This window comes from Bactrocera tryoni, unplaced genomic scaffold (genome assembly GCF_016617805.1).
Source record: "Bactrocera tryoni isolate S06 unplaced genomic scaffold, CSIRO_BtryS06_freeze2 scaffold_11, whole genome shotgun sequence".
Classification (NCBI taxonomy): Eukaryota; Metazoa; Arthropoda; class Insecta; order Diptera; family Tephritidae; genus Bactrocera; species Bactrocera tryoni.
Genome location: NW_024395824.1, coordinates 5932950 through 5953907, shown reverse-complemented (window position 1 = coordinate 5953907; position 20958 = coordinate 5932950). Strand labels below are relative to the sequence as shown.

The 20958-nt window shown below is 36.2% G+C and overlaps 1 protein-coding gene across 4 annotated transcripts in view; it reads right to left on the bottom strand.

Moving 5' to 3' along the window:
- Nucleotides 1-20958, bottom strand: part of LOC120779722 (uncharacterized membrane protein DDB_G0293934) — a 188094-nt gene that overhangs the window by 133039 nt on the left and 34097 nt on the right. For all 4 annotated transcript variants that reach the window (XM_040112088.1, XM_040112089.1, XM_040112087.1 and 1 more), the window contains one exon: nucleotides 8865-9030. In XM_040112088.1, coding sequence (XP_039968022.1) covers nucleotides 8865-9030 — 166 coding nt within the window. The remainder of the gene's footprint in view (nucleotides 1-8864; nucleotides 9031-20958) is intronic.

The following is a 20958-nucleotide window of genomic DNA, read 5'->3' as shown; positions in this document are numbered from 1 at the left end:
AGCAAACGGGACGACACCCCTTGCGCCAGGAGGCTAGATATAAGTAAGCATATAGATTAGGAAATATTAAATTAATTAATTAAAAAATTAAGAAATTTATAAAACATTTGGAAAAAAGTGGAAAGAGATAATTAAAAACCAGAGAATTATAAACTACAAACAAAATAAGAACGGCTAGTACAGCCAATAAATTATAAGAACGAAAGAGCCGAGATTCACCACCTAACGGGGGACCCTCCGGTTCTTAATAACTACAGTCCAACTCTGCGATTCACCACCAAAGGGACCCTCCAGAGGATAAGAACATATAACTAAAAACAATAATATCCTCAAAATATCCAATAAAATTATGCCAAACAATCCCATACGACCTGCTGTGCTACACGCACCCACTGCAGGCAATACCCAAACATCCCATCCTGTTCCAAATTCTGGCGAAATGAATTTGGAACAATTAACCAATATTATAAGTGGTGTGGTCACAAACATTTTAAGACAAGAAGGACGAAACATAGTCCAAGCTACGCTTAATCCAAACGCAAATCTTGCAAACTTAACAGACGTGACTATAGACCCTACATTGACAAACAACATCAACGACTTAGACAAAATCCCTGATGTGGTAAGATGCCTTCGTGAATTCTCAGTTCATGGAAGAAAAGCGTGGACAGAATTTTGGAAATATACGAACCTCAAAGAGGATCGCCAAAATACTACGGTATCCTTAACGTAGTAAGAAACAAAATCGTGGGTAACGCAGACATTGCCCTCGAACCATACAACACACCTTTAGAACGGAAGGCTATTTCAAAATGCCTTACTCTCCATTACGCCGATAAAAGGGACGTAGGTACCTTAGAGTACCAAATGACGTCATTAGTTCAAGGTAACCATACTATTCAGGAATTTTACCAAAGGGTATATTTGCACCTATCTCTCATTCTTAATAAACTTGGCTGCATGGAAATCGGTGCTGAATCCATGCATTTACTCACACGAGCTTATCGTGACAAAGCCCTTGACACTTTTATTCGAGGACTGAATGGCGATTTGCCAAGGCTCCTTGGCATGAGAGAACCCGTACACCTCCCTCAAGCTCTTCACTTATGTCTTTAGTTAGAAAACCAGAAATTTCGTTCGCATTACGCGATCAATAATAATTCCCACGTTAGAAAAGCTCAGGACTTTCGCCCACCTCTTCCGCCTAAAAAGGCCACCAACGAATTCTACCCACAATTGGCTTACATTCCTAAGCCATATTTATCTAAACCGAACTACGTTCCTCAGCAACGGCAACAACCAAATTTTAACTATAGCAATCCTCCAAACTTTCGGCCAACATATCAACATCCCGCTTGGCCACAACCCCCACGTCCTTTCGGACTTCCGCGTCCAGAGCCAATGGATGTAGACCATTCCCTACATACAAAAGCGGTTAACTATATGAATAGAAATGCACCTAATAACCAAGCTTGGAAACGACCGTCAAATTGCCCTCCATAAGTGCCTTTCAAACAACAAAGGAACTTCCATATAGAAACCGGTAGAGAAGATCTATATGACCAACAGGCCACATATGACCACCATGACGAACAATTCTTGAGATCGACAAAGGAAGAATACAAAGCCATGTTAAACAACGAACAAATCGAACAACTAGTCCAAGAGAGTAGCCAACCCGACTACATAGATATTAATTTTTTAGGATCAAAAGTTCTTCGTTGCCTTATATAGAATTTAGAACGAAGAACGGAAATTTTTTAAAAATACTTATAGATGCAGGATCAAGCAAAAATCACATACAACCACAACTTGTAGCAAAACCAATTCCTAATGAAGAAGCTTTTTTTGCAAATTCCATAGCAGGAAAGATTCAAATTACCCATCATACAATAATTAATCTAGCTCAAATAGATAACTCGAATTTGAAATTTTTTATCCTACCAGGACTGAAATTTTTTGATGGTATTATCGGAAACGATAGCCTCAAACGCCTCAATGCAACTATAAACATTCGCGATGACATAATTAAATTCGGTAACGGTAAAGAAATAAGAATAAAACAGAAGCTTTCTCCTACAGTAAACAGTATTGACGTAATACGTAATACGTCACGTTCTCCATACAACTCACCAGTTTGGGTTAAAATTAAATAATGTTACTATTTCCGACAAATACCCCATACCCGAAATAAATGAAATTACTGCGCAATTAGGAAATAATAAATATTTTTCCGTATTGGATTTAAAAAGTGGATTCCATAAAATTCTTTTAAAAGAATCTGACATTGAAAAAACAGCCTTTTCTGTCAATAATGGCAAATATGAGTTTACACGACTCCCATTTGGGCTGAAAAACGCTCCTTCTATATTTCAAAGAGCCTTAGATGATATTCTAAGAAGCTATATAGGTAAAATCTGCTATGTCTACATTGATGACATAATAGTTTTCGGCGAAGATGAAGAAAGCCATCTCCAAAATATTGAACAAATATTTCGCACTCTCAAAGAAGCAAATATGAAAGTTCAACTGGACAAGTGCGAATTCTTCCGAAATGAAGTCGAGTTCCTAGGCTTTATTATTTCACCAAGTGGTGTAAAAAACAATCCTTCAAAAGTTGAAGCTATACAAAATTTCCCATGTCCGAAAACTTTGAAAGACTTAAGATATTTCCTTGACCTTTCCGGCTACTACCGCCGCTTCATAAGGGATTATGCTAAATTAGCAAAGCCCCTTACTTCGCTCTTAACAGGGGAGGATGGACGCATTTCAAAAAATGCATCCTGTAAAAAGCAGATAACTCTCAATAGCGCAGCACTAGAAGCCCTCAATAAAATAAAATCCTCACTCGTTTCAAAGGAAGTAGTAGGAAGGAAGAAGTAGTAGTAGTAGCATATCCTGACTTTAATAAAGATTTTCACCTCACCACTGATGCATCTAATTATGCTCTCGGAGCAGTCTTATAACAATCAGGCAAACCCATAGCATTCATATCCCGTTCACTAAGTAAAGCCGAAGAAAATTACGCCGCAAATGAAAAAGAAATGCTGGCAATAATATGGCCACTTAATTCAGAAGTTATTAGTATGGTTCACCCAAAGTAATCATTTTCACAGACCATCAACCCCTAACCTATGCATTAAGTAATGAAAATTATAACGGAAAAAATGAAAAGATGGAAATGTATCCTCGAAGAGTACAATTACGAAATGAAATACAAACCAGGAAAGACAAACGTTCTAGCCGACGCACTATCGAGACCTCCACAGATTGACGTTAACGCCCTAACAACTACTGACCATAGCGACGAAAGTTCCGCACATCAGCTCATCCCAGCTACTGAAGCATCCATAAATGCCTTCCAAAAATCAACTATTCATCTTAATCGGTGACATACGTTTGAAATACCATTTCCCTGTTTCCATAGACATACAATTACAAAACGAGAATATTCGACACAGGACATTATAGACATATTTAAACAACACCTTGACCCAGCATTACTTAACGGTTTATACACTACAGAAAGCTAAATGGGAAAAATTCAGGAAATATATCCACTTCACTTTGCAAATATCAAATTTAGATTCACACAAACCCTACTTCAAGACATCGTGTCAGAGACAGAACAGGAAAAAATAATTATTAAAGAACATCAGAGAGCACATATGTAGAAATAGTCGCGAAAACAAAACACAAATATTACAGAAATTTTACTTCCCAAGCATGCATTCTAAAATCGAAAAAACAGTTAAACAATGTTCCGTATGTCGCGAGCATAAATATGATAGACATCCTCCAAAACCAGACTCCCATTCCTCAGTTTCCAGGAGAAATCGTACACATTGATATTTACTCGACAGAAAAAAGACTAATACTCACGGCCAAAATAAAAAATAAATGATAAATTTTCAAAATACGCACAGGTTAAAATTATACAGTTCAAAGCAATAGAACATATAAAAAACCCAATAAGAGAATTAATGATCTCATTTGAAATACCAAAACAAGTAATAGTAGATAATGAAAAATCTCTCAATTCAGCCACAATATTAACTTTACTAAAGGACCAAATATCTATTAACGTATATACACACCTACTAGTGCTACTAGTAACGGACAAGTAGAAAGATTATATAGTACACTTTCTGAAATAATGAGATGTTTAAAAGCAAACAACATAGGAATAACGTTCGAAGAATTATTATTCAAATCTGTGCAAGAATATAATTCAACGATACATTCAACAACCAGAAAGAAACCCATCGCCACATTCTTTGGGAATAGAATTTTTACCGACCCGCAACAGTTAGAGCAGCAGAGAAACGAAAATATTATATTACTTAAGGAAAAATAGGAACAAAATCTTTCTTACCATAACAGCAGAAGATCAGAACCTAAAGAATATTCCCCAGGAGATATAATTTATGCAAAAATAAATAAAAGACTTGGTTCAAAACTAACTCCAAAATATAAAAAATAAATAGTATCTGAGAATAAAAGAACAACAGTTAAAACAATGTCAGGACGTATAATTCACAAATCTCTAATAAAAACTTAACTATCTATTTTAGGAACAATGGATCTATCCAAATTTATAATTATTTTCACGATGATTACATCTTCACTAGCAGATGTAAAAATTTTGGACAACAGTAAAGCTCAACTCATTACAATAGACAACGGAAATGCAAAAGTACAGGACGGAATAGTTAGACTAATACACCTCATTGACCTAGACCGTTACGAACATTTCCTGACAGAAACTTATAATGAAATAACCACTCAAGTCCCTAAAGATAACTTCCTTTATCCTATCCTCAAACATGAAACTACCCAAACTTTTGAAATCCTCAACACCCTTAAACCGGTAGAAAACAAAAAGAAGAGGAGATCAATTGACATATTATCAACGGCATGGAAATACATCGCCGTATCTCCTGATCATAAAGATCCTAATATTATAAATGACAATTTGAAAAATCTGAACCAAAATAATAATAATCAAATAATTATTAATAATTTATTTGAAAAACGTATAAATAATATAACAAATATTGTCAATAAAATGATAAATACCATAAAAAAGGATGAAGACACTATAACAGAAATTATGATAAATCTACAAAACAGAATAAGATTGATCAAAGAAGAATTAATAAATATAAAATATGCCATCCAATGGGCAAAACAAAATATAATAAACTCAATACTTTTAAGCATTGATGAAACTAAATTTTCTATTAATAAACTAAAGGAGGAACAAATGCCTTTTAAAACTGCCGAAGAGTCACTGAAATTCTCAAAGATAAATGTACTAAGTAAAGATATGACGATTTTATATATGATAAAAATCCGTTAACTTTTTATGAAACATTTAAAAAAATAATTATAAGACCTGTAAAGAAAGAAAACAATTATGTAATTAAAACGGACTATAAAAAAATTCTTAAAGGAAAAAATAAAATATACGGAATTTAAAATGAATGTGAAAATTTTAACGAAATGGCAATTTGTAAAGAAATTAATCTAATAGATCTAAGTAAAGACGATTGTATAAGTAGAATAGTAAATAGCTTAAATTCCACATGTACCATAACAAACGGGAATCACGCGCCCACAATCGAAGAAACAAAAACTGGAATAATATTGCTGAATAAATTTAATGGAAAAAACAAGTAAGGAAGTCACCGAACATTTTATACCCTCGCATGATAAAGTGATAATCGAGATTTCATTATCCGTCATTTACATATTTTTCAAATACCGTATTTTTTTAAAGTTTTATTCCGCTATCATCATTGGTTCCTAATGTATATACTCGTATTATACAGAAAAGGCATCAGATGGAATTCAAAATAGCGTTATATTGGAAGAAGGCGTGGTTATGAACCGATTTCACCCATATTTCGTACATGTCATCAGGGTGTTAAGAAAATATTATATACCGAATTTCATTGAAATCGGTCTAGTAGTTCCTGAGATATGGGTTTTGGTCCATAAGTGGGCGAGGCCACGCCCATTTTCAATTTTTAAAAAAGCCTGGATGCAGCTTCTTTCTGCCATTTCTTCCGTAAAATTTAGTGTTTCTGACGTTTTTTGTTGGTCGGTTAAGGCACTTTTAGTGATTCTCAACATAACCTTTGTATGGGAGGTGGGCGTGGTTCTTATCCGATTTCTTCCATTTTTAAACTGTATATGGAAATGCCTGAAGAAAACGACTCTGTAGAGCTTGGTTGACATAGCTATAGTAGTTTCCGAGATATGTACAAAAAACTTAGTAGGGGGCGGGGCCACGCCCATTTTTTCAAACCAATTGCGTCCAAATATGCCCCTCCCTAATGCGATCCTTTGTGCCAAATTTCACTTTAATACCTTTATTTATGGCTTAGTTATGCCACTTTATAGGTTTTCGGTTTCCGCCATTTTGTGGGCGTGGCAGTGGACCGATTTTACCCATCTTCGAACTTAACCTTCTTATGGAGCCAAGGAATACGTGTACCAAGTTTCATCATGATATCTCAATTTTTACTAAAGTTACAGCTTGCACGGACGGACAGACGGACGGACGGACAGACAGACATCCGGATTTCGACTCTACTCGTCACCTTGATCACTTTGGTATATATAACCCTATATCTGACTCTTTTAGTTTTAGGACTTACAAACAACCGTTATGTGAACAAAACTATAATACTCTCCTTAGCAACTTTGTCGCAAGAGTACAAAAATAGGAGCCGATGGGGAAACTAAAGAAATAAATGGAACACATGTCATAATATTTTACAACTCAACAATCAAAATTAAAAATCAAATATTTAGCAATATCGAAGCAAAAACAATTGAAGCCATTCCCGCAATTTTGCAACCAGCCCCAATAAAAAAAGAACGTATTGAATTGCTATCATTGGGAGCTTTAAAAGAATTACACCTCACCAACATCAAGCGGATAAATTCTCTTAAGGAAGCTACACTATCTATTGGCAGCCTGACATCGGTAGCTTTAACTACCACAATAATAATTTTTATTTTATTACGGAAAAAGAAGATCGAAATTAAATATATAGAAAAGGAGACAATAAGACCTAACATGAGACAAATAGTTACCCTTCCATAAGAAACTCATAATATTCCAAATTATATAAAATTTAACGATCTACCTTTCTATTGATGATCGAGGACGATCATATTTAAGAGGGGAGGAGTTAACACAGCACTTCAGACAATTCCCACCATCGGTCAGCAACTCAGTTCGAAACTCGAAACCCAGCAATAGCTGACGCACACGCGCATCCGATTAACTGCTGACTATAGGGAACGTGACCCGGTACAAGCGTAGGTTTAATTTAGACTTAAGGTAAAAATTGTATTCAGTCTTTAGACAACATTTTTATAATAAACATGCGGACGCGAGTCCGCTATCCTGTTTTAAAAAACAAAACCACAAACTAATGGTTTAATTTGTATACTTGCATATCAGTTTTGTAATTGAAAGAGTTAGAGAACGAAGAATTTTTAAAACTCTGGGAAAAACTTTACGGACACTTAAAAAAAAAAAAAATCTTAAAATTCCAAAATGAGATCGGCCAGCATTTGGCTTATACTTCATTGACTAAAATTATCAAGCAATGTATGCAAAGTTAGACTTTTTAATTTAAATTTCACGCAAAAACTAATTCGTCGAAATAGTTATTTCCTAGTTTGGTATGACTCTCAGTAACATCTGCGCCAAATTTCACCTCAAAATAATTGTTAGTGTTTAGTATACGTTTGTCTTTCTGAAGTACATAAAGTGCATTCGGCGACTTTTTTGATGAGTGAAATTAGTCAACAAATCAGTTCCATTAAATTTTGTGTGCGGAATCAAATTTCTGGTTTCGAACCGTTCAGAGTGGTTGAAAAGGTTTTTGATTTGTACAAGTTATTCAAAGATGGTCGAAAACGCGTTGACGAAGAACCATGTCGAAGACGGCCATCATCATCAAATTACGATGAACACGTCAATAAAAATTGATGATTCGGAATCGAAGATAAGCAGTCAGAGATCTTACTGGTGTCGTTGGAATATGGGAAGGATCAGTAAAAAACCAGTTTGAAAGATGATTTGGGTCTAATAAAAGTATAAAATCACTAAATTTTTTCAAAAAACAGCGTCGCGGTAACGTCTGTCTGAAAATAGAAGATCAATCGGCCGAATATCATGACAAAGGTGAAACGAAGCCGAAAAAACGACGTCAAAGCAAGTTTTCTTCGATGATCGAGGTGTGGTCCACACCAATTTCCTTTCAACCGGTCAAGTTGTCTACAAGGAATACTATTTGAGTGTTTTGAGTTGTTTGCGCGAAGCTATTCGTAAAAAGAGGCCGGAATTATGGGCCGACAACTCTTAGTTTTTGCACCACGATAATGCACCGTCGAATAGTGCATTGATTCTTCGTGTGTTTTTCGCCAAGTTTTCAACCAATATCTTGCCGTAACCACCGTATTCGTCTCATTTAGCTCCGTGTGACTTCTGGCTATTCAGCAAACTCAAACGACTGCTCCGGGCAAACCGTTTTGAGTCAATTCAACACATTAAACGTGAATTGCTACTCGCATTGAAAGCTACTCCGGAAATTTACTTTAACAACTGTTTCGAAGACGACATAGATTTTGAAGAATAAATTAAGAATTTTAAAATTATTTGATAAATTATACATATTTTTTTGTTGAATAAACGGGAAGATATAGATATAATTTTGAGATAAAAGTCATATATATTTTGAGAAAAGGATTCAAAGCTTCTTCCTTTAAATTAATTAATATTCCTGTTAATAGGATAATGCTTGCACTATGGAATATCATATGCGTATATTAATTCTTACCTTGACAATATTTTAGATACACATCCATGACTAACTCGCAATTGCCGTGATATGTCACATGGACGGACGCCATTATGTGCTAATTCAACGATGCGTTGACGTACTACATCGGGAAGTGGACGACCATTGACAAAAACGCCACCCAATTGATTTACACCACCGTGACCTTTAGAAATTAACGTGAAATAATTGTTTTTAAAGTTTCCATTAAATCAATGTTTTAAAGATTTTGTTTGTAAATGTTAGCAAGCGAGCAATGGGCAAGAGCTTATAACGACAGATTTACCATACCGTATCTTATTTAATTTGTGCTAATCCTTTAAGAGGTTTTTGGAATTCGGCTGGTTGTATTCACTATTTAAGTAGTAATAATGTTCAGAAAAAGGAAATGAAATACTATAAATAAGACAAATGAACAAAGTTATAATATACAGCATGTTTTAATCAATACAATATAAAATAAACAAGTAAGGAAGAGCTAAGCTCGGGTGCAACTGAACCTTTTATACTCTTGCAACTTATAAGGTATATGGCTGCTAAGGGAAGTATTGTTCCGATTCAACCCATTTTTGACATACAGACATACCATTATAAGAGAAGCATTATCAAAAAAAATATATTTTTCGAATTTTGCCAGTGTGAGTATCAAAACTGAAGGATGGAGTCATGTGTAGAAGTTCACGCAAGAGAGGAAAGTTCTCTGATCGCCATTCACTTGGGAGTGAACAGATACGATGCTTGATTTAAGGGCATGTACCTGGAATGTCCGGGCCCTTAATTGGGAAGGCGCCGCTGCCCAGCTGGTTGATGTTTTCGTTAGAGTGAAGGCTGATATCACCGCCGTCCAAGAAATACGATGGACACGACGAGGGTTGAGGCGAGTAGGTCCATGTGGCAATTAATACAGTGGCCATATAAAGGAGCGCAAATTCGGAGTGGGATTCGTGGTGGGGAGAATCCGTCGTCGAGTGCTGTCATTCACCCCGGTGGACAGGTGGACTGACCGACAGGGGTAATGCTCGAAAATTCTACGAAAAAATGCAGCGGCTAACAGAAGGTTTTAAGACACTCTCTTGTAGAACCCGTAAAGGTGATCTAGTGACCGATGCCCAGAGCATAGTTAAATTAGGGAGAAAACACTTCTCCAGCCTGCTGAATGGCAGTGAAGGCGAACTCGATTCCCCAATCGATGACGATGGAGCAGACGTTTCATTGCCCCGCCATGAAGAAGTTCGAATAGCAATTACCAGTCTGAAGAACAACAAAGCAGCTGGGGCCGATAGATTGCCGGGAGAGCTATTCATGCATCATTCTTTATAGAATATTATATTCTTTGTAAAATATGGTCGGAGGAAAGCATACCCAACGATTGGAAATTAAGTGTGCTCTGTCCAATTCACAAAATAGGAGAACCCAAAATCTGCGGCAACTACTGTGGGATAAGCCTCCTCCACATCGCGTATAAGGTTCTATCGAGCGTATTGTGTGAAAGATTAAAGGCCACCGTCAACAAACTGATTGAACCTTATCAGTGTGGTTTTAGACCTGGCAAATCAACAACCGATCAGATATTCATTGTGCGACAAATCTTGGAAAAGACCCGTGAAAGGAGAATCGACACACATCACCTCTTCGTCGATTTCAAAGCTGCTTTCGACAGCACGAAAAGGAGCTGCTTTATGCTGAATTGGGTATCCCCACAAAACTAATACGGCTGTGAAAACTGATGTTGAGCAACACCAAAAGCTCCGTCAGGATCGGGAAGGACCTCTCCGAGCCGTTCGATACCAAACGAGGTCTCAGACAAGGCGACTTCCTATCCTGCGACTTCTTCAACCCGCTGATGGAGAAAATAGTTCAAGGCGACTCCCTATCCTGCGACTCCTTCAACCCGCTGATGGAGAAAATAGTTCGAAGTGCAGAACTTAATCGAATATGTTCACTATATTTCAAGTCAATTAACCGGAATTGTATAGTAAAATTTCATTTTTTTTTATACTCTTCTTTCTCTTCCGTTTACGCGATTATAGCCGAGTTAACAACAGCGCGCCAGTCGTTTCTTCTTTTCGCTACGTGGCGCCAATTGGATATTCCAAGCGAAGCCAGGTCCTTGTCCATTTGGTCCTTCCAGTGGAGTGGAGGTCTTCCTCTTCCTCTGCTTCCCCCGGCGGGAACTGCGTCGAATGCTTTCAGAGCTGGAGTGTTTTCGTCCATCCGGACGACATGACTTAGCCAGCGTTGACGCTGTCTTTTAATTCGCCGAACTATGTCAATATCGTCGTATATCTCTTACAGCTCATCGTTACATCGAATGCGGTATTCGCCGTGGCCAACACGTTTGGTTTTTGTTCGTCGACTTTTCTTCTCAATTGCCTACTCAGTCCGAAGTAGCACCTGTTGGAGTTATACTGCGTTGGATTTCCAGGCTGACATTGTTGGTGGTGTTAATAAAACTTCAAAGTTATGACTGTCAACAGTGACGTGAGAACCAAGTCGCGAGTGCGACGACTGTTTGTTTGATGACAGCAGATATTTCGTCTTGCCCTCGTTCACTGCCAGATGAATTTTCTGTGCTTCCTTGTCCAGCCTGGAGAAAGCAGAACTAACGGCGCGGGTGTTGAGGCCGATGATATCAATATCGTCGGCATACGCCAGCAGCTGTACACTCTTATAGAAGATGGTACCTTGTCTATTTAGTTCTGCAGCTCGAACTATTTTCTCCAGAAGCAGATTGAAGAAGTCGCACGATAGGGAGTCGCCTTGTCTGAAACCTCGTTTGGTATCGTATGGCTCGGAGAGGTCCTTCCCTATCCTGACGGAGCTTTTCGTGTTGCTCAACGTCAGTTTACACAGCCGATTTAGTTTTGCGGGGATACCAAATTCAGACATCGCGGCATAGAGGCTGGCCCCGCCGAAGTCGATCAGCCTCAACCCATTTGGGAATGTTTCATCGTGGAGGCTGAATTTACCGATCGGCGTTGAAGTCGCCAAGCACGACACCACCACCAAGCGGGGCAGCTCTCATAGGTGCGCTCTAAGCGCTCATAGAAGACATCTTTGGTTACATCATCCTTCTCTTCCGTCGGGGCGTGGGCGCAAATCAGCGATATGTTGAAGACGTTCATTCACCGGAGTGAATGATAGTACTCGGCGACGGAGTCTCTTTCCCACCACGAATCCAACACCAAACTTGCGCTCCTTTATATGGCCACTGTAGTAATTGTCATAAGGTTCTACTCGTCTCTGTCCTTGTCCCGTCCATCGCATTTCTTGGTTTCTTCTTGGTCAAGGACCGGAAGTTGTGAGCTGCTTGAGCCATGTGTAAAAGAATCGTTTCTGGCCACTCCCAAGTGAATGGCAATCAGAGAACTTTCCTCACTTGCGTGAACTTTTACACATGACTCCAACCTCCCGGCATCTATATATAAATATGAGCCCTTGATTTTGAAAGTGGTATAAGTCAAAAATTTTGAAAATCTATTTTATCAGCTATTACTTACAAATCTGAATAAAATAACATTATCTGAAGAGATTAGCAGCACGCCATGCAAATTAACTCTTTAAAATGTGTTTATTTTTTAGTTGTTAACTGAAATACAGATATTGTTCGTTTTGATAGTGGTATAAGTCAGTGTGTTCACAAGGTAATTTTGTCATGCCTTCAGATAGTGGTTCAGGTATGATGAAGTAAAACTTTTAATGTAAAAACCTACTATTTAAAGTTAATTGTAGACATTTTAAATGAAATCAAGAAAGATAACACGCAATCAACAGAATGATGCACATGATATCGTGCAGAGGAATATGAAACAAAAAACTCTAAGCCCGTGAATGCTAAACTTTTCGAAAATATAGATTGTCTTTGTTCCAAAAAGTGTTTAAATGGAATCGGATATGAAGACAGAAAAGCTAATTTTGATTATTTTTGGAATTTAGCAAGTTTCGAAAAACAGAATATGTTTCTGTATGGTTTGATTAGAAAACAATCAACAAAAAAAACACTCCAGAAATCACAAAGGATATATGAGAAAATGGAGTCTTAAGTTTCATCTATATGTATGTATGAGTTCGGAAGTTTCTGTTTGCAAAACTGTTTTTTTGGATACTTTCAAAATATCTAACGGAAGATTAAGCCGTGCCTTAAATTCTGAAACACCTGGAATAGATGGTGGTGGCAAAATGGCTTGTTCATCTAGAAAAACAGATGAAGAAAAAACTAAAGTAATGCGAGATCATATTCTGAGTTTTCCAACATGTGAGAGCTATTACACGCCATCACATCACACTTCAGGTCGAAAGTATCTAAGTGCTGACTTAGATATTCGAAAAATGTATGGGCTATATGTGGAAAAATGTGACGAAAATAATACATCATGTGTAAAGGAGTGTACTTATAGAAAAATATTTAATACTGAGTTCAACCTAAATTTTCATACTCCTCGTAAAGACACGTGCCAAAAGTGTGATTCGATAAAACTAAAAATTGAAGCATCCAGTAGTGAAGACGAGAAGTTGTATCTTATGGAAATTCATGATTCACATCTTAAAAGTGCCGAACAGGCTAGAAAAAGTTTAACAGATCACATACAAAAAACAAAAGATAACCCGAGTGAAAATTACGGATTCACATTTGAGCTATAGAGTGCGCTTCCTTATACAAAACTTTCTGTTTCAGTAGCTTACTATAAGCGCAACATGTATGTATACAACTAAGGGTTTCATAATTTCAACAATGGAAATGCTAAAATGTATGCATGGGATGAAACAATCGCCTCAAGAGGATCACAGGAAGTTGCGTCCTGCATCTTAAAGCACATTCGGGACATTACCACTCAAAAGCATATAATAGCTTACAGTGATGCCTGCTCAGGACAAAACCGACACAATTACAGAGCTTTAATATGGTTAAAAATTGTTCAGTCATCTGATAATAATGTTGAAACAATTGATCATAAATTTATGGTATCCGGCCATCCTTTTTTGCCAAATGATCGCGATTTTGGTTTGATAGAAACACAAATTAAAAAATCTAATTTTTTATACATCCCTGAGCATTATTATAATTTAATAAAATCATGTAAGATGAGAAACCCATTTTCGGTAGTACAAATGGATTAAAAAGATTTTATTTCTACAAGAAAACTAAAAGAATCAACGAATAATAGAAAGAAAAACTTCAATGGAGAAGCTGTGTCTTGGTTAAACATACAATGGATCAGATTTCTAAAAAATGCCCCATATAAAATGTTTTATAAAACTTCCTTGGATGACAACTCCGAATTCAAAGTATTAGCCCTCTCACCTAAAAAAGGAAGACCTTAAATATACGGAAATATTGATTTACTTCCATTATACACCACCATAAGACCAATAACAAAAGAAAAACGTAAAGATATGATGGATCTACTACCCCATATTCCACCAATTTTTTAGAAACTTTATTTCCCTAAATACTAATGAATAACTTACTTAGTCACAATGAAATGAGTTTGAATAAAATGTGAATTACTAATAAAATTTTTTTATTGGTGGTATAAGTCATTTATAAAGTCATGCAGTTAATTTTGAAAGTGGTACAAGTCATTTAAACCTTTAAAAACCACATTTTCTTTTAAAAATGGCTATAAATTTCACAATCATAATAAATACTTGTTCGTTGGGACTACTTTACTGTCGAAAAATCATAATCCATAATGCAAGAATATTTTTTAATCCTTTAAAATGCAAAACTCTAAATATCTCGAAACAAAAAAAATATGACTTATACCACTTTCAAAATCATGGGCAATATAATCTATACTCATACACAGACCAACATAACCGACAAAATGTTTGTTAAAAAAGGAAATTTATTATAAGTAGTATATGGGAGTTGGAAGTAGTATTGACTCAATTTGTATATATTTTAACCAAGACTATACATAGGTAACATATACCGAACATATAAAATGTTCCTAACTTTTCATCAATATTTCTTGCATAACATCACCAATCATATGGAGTAAGGCCAGCTGGATGTTCGAAGATCATGATACTAGTTGTATAGAGGCTAAGTCAAGTTTTCACCCAATTTTATCTATTTTAGGTAGATACACTGTTACGACAAAAACACTTTCTGTAATTTCCATTGAGATAACTCAAATATTGGACGATATATGTAATATAATGTCACCCGGAGGTTCAAAAATTTTCATATTAGATATATGCGAGCTCAGTGAAGTATTGACCCTTTTCAACATATTTTTGTTACTATTGTCTGCAAAGGACTCTCTCTGAATTTCAATTGTTTATCCCATATTTTGACATATATTTTCGATCAAATGTCGACTATAGATACTAGAGTCCACATATTTGGTACCTAACGCTTGGAAGATGGATGAAAAGGTCTCTGATCGCCATTCACTTGGGAGTGGCCAGAAACGATTCGTTTACATATGGCTCAAGCAGCTTACGACTTCCGGTCTTTGACCATGTATCCTCTGGGTAGCTTAAGAACATCCGTTTGAAGGCGAGCTAATGTGAGAAGGCGAAACATCCCCTCCGCAGGGTTGTGCGCTGGGTTTTAAACCCGCCACGTAAAACACGCACCCACTGAAAAAGAACAACAAGCTTCGGATGAAAGACCCCCCTTTTGATGACGACCATGGCAAACGAAATAAGGACTACGATTTAAGGGCATGCACCTGGAATGTCCGGTCCGCTAATTGGGAAGGTGCCGCTGCCCAGCTGGTTGATGTCCTCCAAGAAATGCGATGGACAAGACAAAGACTGGGGCGAGTAGGTCCTTGTGGCAATTAATACAATGGCCATATAAAGGAGCGCATGTTCGGTGTGGGAGAGAGACTCCGCCGCCGAGTACCGTCATTCTCTCCAATTTATGAACGTCTAGCCAAAATCCGCATCAAAGCGAAGTTCTTCAACATATCGCTGATTCGCGAACACGCCCCGATGGAAGAGAAGGATGATGTGACCAAGGATGCCTTCTTTGAGCGTTTGGAGTGATTCTGTGAGATCTGTCCCCGCCACCATGTCAAAATCATGCTTGGCGGCGTTAACGCCAAGGTGCACAAAGAAGGTATCTTTGGCGAAACAGTCGAGGGCGAAATGCGTTAGTTTGAAGAGCTTGACAAACTGACCGACAGGGGTAAAGCTCGAAAATTCTACGAAAACATTCGGCGACTTACAGAAGGTCCCAAGACCGAAGCATACTCTTGTAGAATTCTCAGAGGTGATCTAGTGACTGATGCTCAGAGCATACGAAAATTTAGAGGGAACATTTCTTCAGCCCGATTAATGGCAGCGAATGTATAACACCGAGGGATGGCGAACGCAATTCTCCATTGCCCAAATATGAAGGAGTTCGAATAGCAACTAACCGTCAAAAGGACACTAAAGCGGCGGGGGCCGATGTTCAAACACGGCGGCGAAGAACTGATAAGGAGCGTGCATCAGCTTCCTTGTAGAATATGGTCGGACGAAAGCATGCCCAATGATTGGAATTTAAGTATGCTCTGCCCAATCCACAAAAATTGAGACCCTACAATCTGCGCCAACTACCGTGGTATAAGCCTCCTCAACATCGCGTATAAGGTTCTATCGAGGGTTTTGTGTAAAAGATTGAAGGCCACCACCAACAAACTGAATGGATCTTATCAGTGTGGCTTTAGACCTGACGGTCGATTTTTGCTTTTTGTTTATCGTTATCAATTATGCGTAGACAATACTGATTTTGAGGCGACACATAAATGACACAGATTATTTCGCAGAAGTAGTACTCGCGCAGATTTTAATTTAGGAACATAATTTTTTGTGTTGTTGAAAAATAAATAGTTAGAAGTATTTCAGGGAAAGAAATAATATAAAATGGGATCCGGAGCGCATACTACAATAGAAGAAAGGGAATAATTTGGAACATATATAGAAAAGGACAAAAAGTGGCCGAAATTGTTAAACTAATGGAAATTTCTCTTAAAAAATTATTCAACGCAATCAAATCATGGAATGGAGAATTCCCAAGTATTGGTCAAAGGCCGGATTCGGAAGCCAGAACCGCATAAAACGGATGCGCGTACAGACGCTGCTATAGTAAGAATCGTCAAAAATGATCCATTTAAATCATCACGGCAGGTAGCAGCTGATATCAACAGATCATTGAGCTTAGAAATATCTTCTAGACTTGTCAGAAGACGTCTAAATATAAACCACTCCTGAAAAAAAAATTATTTCAAAACGACTAATCTTCGCCAAAGTTCATCAAGAGAAAAGCTTAAATTTTTGGAAAAATGTATTGTGGAGTGACGAAACAAAGGTTAACAGGATAGGACTAAATGGCAGAATATTTGTACGTCGTGCTAAGTGCTAAGAATATAATCCTAGGTCCTAGGTACACTCAGAAGACATTAAAGCGTGGTGGCGGAAATATTATGGTTTGGGGAGCATTTTCTCGGCATGGTGTAGGTCCGCTCGTAAGAATCTATGGAAAAAATGAACATGTTTCAATACGTGCACATTTAAAAAAACTATACAGAATCATATGCTTTTGAGTCTATGCCAATTAAATTTATGCAAGACAACGATCCCAAACATGCGTAGAAGCTAGTTAAAAATTGGTTTTCTGCAGAGAGGATAGATATTTTGGCCGGCGCAAAGCCCTGACTTAAATCCAATTGAAAACCTATGGAATGAAGTCAAGACTGAAATTGCAAAGGTTAATTATAATAATATAGGCGATCTTTGGTCTGCCGTTAAAAAAACTTGGTACGCTATACCTATAGCTAAGTGTCAGAATCTCGTAGAAAGTATGAGTCGCAGGTGTGAAGCAATCATTAAAAATAAATGAATTGCAACTTCATCTTGTACTGTTATTGAAGACAAAGATTGAACCTTAAAAAAAACCCAAATACTTGTTATTTATTAAAAACATTTATGATAATGTAACACAAGAAAGAAGATATATGTGCCATTTATGTGTACATAGCTGTATGTATATGCAATGGCAGGTTCAGAGGGGGAAATGGGGAAAATTTCAACAAACAGACTTACTACTCTGAAAAAATATAAAGTAACAGAAATATAAACCAGAAATTCGCCATGTTATTTCAGAAACAAAATTTAAGGCTGTCGAAAATAATAAATAATGCTAAGATACCACTGAAGTGTAGTACAAAGTGTAGCAACGTCTGCAGATTAAATCCAATCAGATCCGTAACTAAAAGTGCTAAATTTGAAGCGACGCGGCTTGATAGAGAACTTGAAATAGATGCTGCATTCAGCTCCATCTGAGTTATGTTCGATTGATACATTTTCCGCGAAAAATCAAGAATCTGCGGCCGACAAACTAAACGCGAAAAATTCCTCGTGAGAACTTGTGAATAATACTACAAGGTCTAAGTGTATATTCCTCTGTTGGATACTATCGGCGAAGAATTGAAGACGCGCTTTTCTAGAGAAGTATTGGATGGATTTCAATTGAGTTTGCTGCTTCCAGAAAAAGAAATGGAAAATCTTATTGACTGCTTGATAGATAGATTCAAAGGCCTTTTGGATAATGAGATCGTAGAGCGACGTTTGAAGCTCAAAGGTGAACTTGATCACTCTCAGTGCCATTGGAAGCAGAAGCAAAATTCAAAAGACAACAAGTTACCGACTACTGTATTGGAAACGTTAATGTACTGCGATGTAGACCTATACCCCATAATTCATAGTTTTCTTCGCATATTCTGCACATTTGCTGTGACGAATGCGAGTCCTGAACGCTTTTTTTCAACACTACGGCGTCACAAAACGTGACTGAGGACGAACATGCTTCAAGATTGATCGGCCTGGCCTTGCTGCACACGCATCATAACATTGAAGTCACTACAGATGATGTTCTCGAAAGATTCTCAAAATTTGAAATTTGTTCACCATGATATTAAACCGTATAAAGACTACTATATTGATAATCTTCATGTTTCAAGTAAATGTTAAAAAAAATAGTGAATATTTATCTGATTTAAATTCAACCCCAAGTTTTATTTGACGAATTTTATGTTATGTTTAGATGGATTCAGATAAAAACTTCGAGTTTGTGTATGCACATACATATATACGTATACCATATACAATATATTTTTTGTAAATGGAACATTTGCTGCTTTCTTTAAGATCACGGCAAAACCGGAAGTACTGATAAGGTTTAAAATTGTTTTAAGTTATTATCGAAGTAATATTGTTTATTACTCATAATTATATCGGTATGAATTGTGTAAAACTTTAGTTACATGTATAATATTCCATCATATTTTGATTGTATCGATATGCCGTTGACAAATCCATTTTTAGATGTAAGGTTTTTATAAAATTGCAGTTGGACGTTGCGATCGTTGTTAAATTTTTATATTGTATTTATTTTTATCTATAGCATTTAAGCACTGTCACATATGAATTTCAGGATCTCAAGATTAATAGGAATTATGTACTTATACAAATAAGTGTGTACGCGCTTATTTATTTTTGTTTCAACCGTTGTAAATCTAAACCATGCAAATTTGTATATATGTATATATATACATATATTATTTGTGTCATATGATCATTCGATTGCAACGAAATACATATATTTTTATTTTTTAATTTCACTTTAACTTGAATGTAGCAACATTTGTGTATCACTGAATTAATTTAAGATGGATTCTAAGATAGACAGATTTAATCCAATTTCATAAATTTGGTTTCTAAATACTAATAATATGGCACAAGTAGTTTGTTTTAATGTGAACAGCTAACCAATTGTTGCACGACGTGCGATAAAAACCGTATTATTATCACGTTTGAGTGCTCTTATCCACAATTACGCGGTTAAGTGTGTAACCAATTCCACCACCAAAATTACATTTTGGGTTGAAAACAACTCGACAATGATACCCGCTGTATGAATATTTGAATAACTTGGCATGCGCCAGGCGGAGTTTTAATCCCAATTTCTTCACCCACATTAATGCACATATAGTATATATTTGGTTGAACATGTATACATTAATATACATGTAAAATTACACAAAAGCTAAGTCTAAATATTCTCAAACTGTATAAGATAGCTGTTTTTTCGCACAATTAAAAAATTCTACCCATTCCATTGTTCTATCCTGATATAAAATGTTTAACAAAATATCTAGTTTTTGAAGTAACTATAAGCATAACTTCGAAACATTGGCCCACCCGAATGACCGATGTTAACATTCGAATGAACGGAAATTGAATGAATAAAGAAACATGAATTTCGTGCATGCTACATACTTAACTGCATATCATACATAAGAGCTTCGCTTGCTATAACTTGGGGTGTAATTTTTTTTTAGACTTTTGTGCTGCGTTAAAAAAAATAAACGAAAAATACTTATGTATATACATATGTACATATATGTATATACCAGAACAAAGACTTATTATTTATAAATCAAATTGTTACAAAAAATATTAAATTTATTAAATATAAAGTCTAATTAAAATTTATGGCTTAATGCAAATCACTATTAGTTACACAATTAGAAAAAGCATTGTTATATAATTTATAAATTAAATTATTAAATCAAACTAAAGAAAACTCCCAGAGTCTAATTGGTAACTTTTTTCAAAAGCTTACTAACTACTGACTCATTTTTGTTATATTATACATATGAATGTACATGCATACACATGTATATCGAAACAGGAAATTACTAAACCCAAGCGGTAGAACCAGTAGCTTTAGAAATATATTTGACCAGTAAAAACTAAAAACAAATAAGTCAACAATTTCATATATTCGTTATAAGAATACTAGCCGACTCAAGATACAATGTGCTACACCGTGTAAGTCGGGTTAGTTTTATTAAAAGACTTTGTTCATAAACAGAGACCATTACTCTGCATAATCCATTTTATATAATACCGAAGGAATTTTTTGGCCACATCAATTGTGGTACCAAGTAGTATTTTATTTATCAAAACATTAAAACTTATGATTCATTCAAATCTTGTTATGACAAACAAAGCTTCACTATCTAAAAGAAAAAATAAATTTGCCTTGTATAAAAAACTATAAAACACAGTAGTATAAAGTCGGTGAAATGTT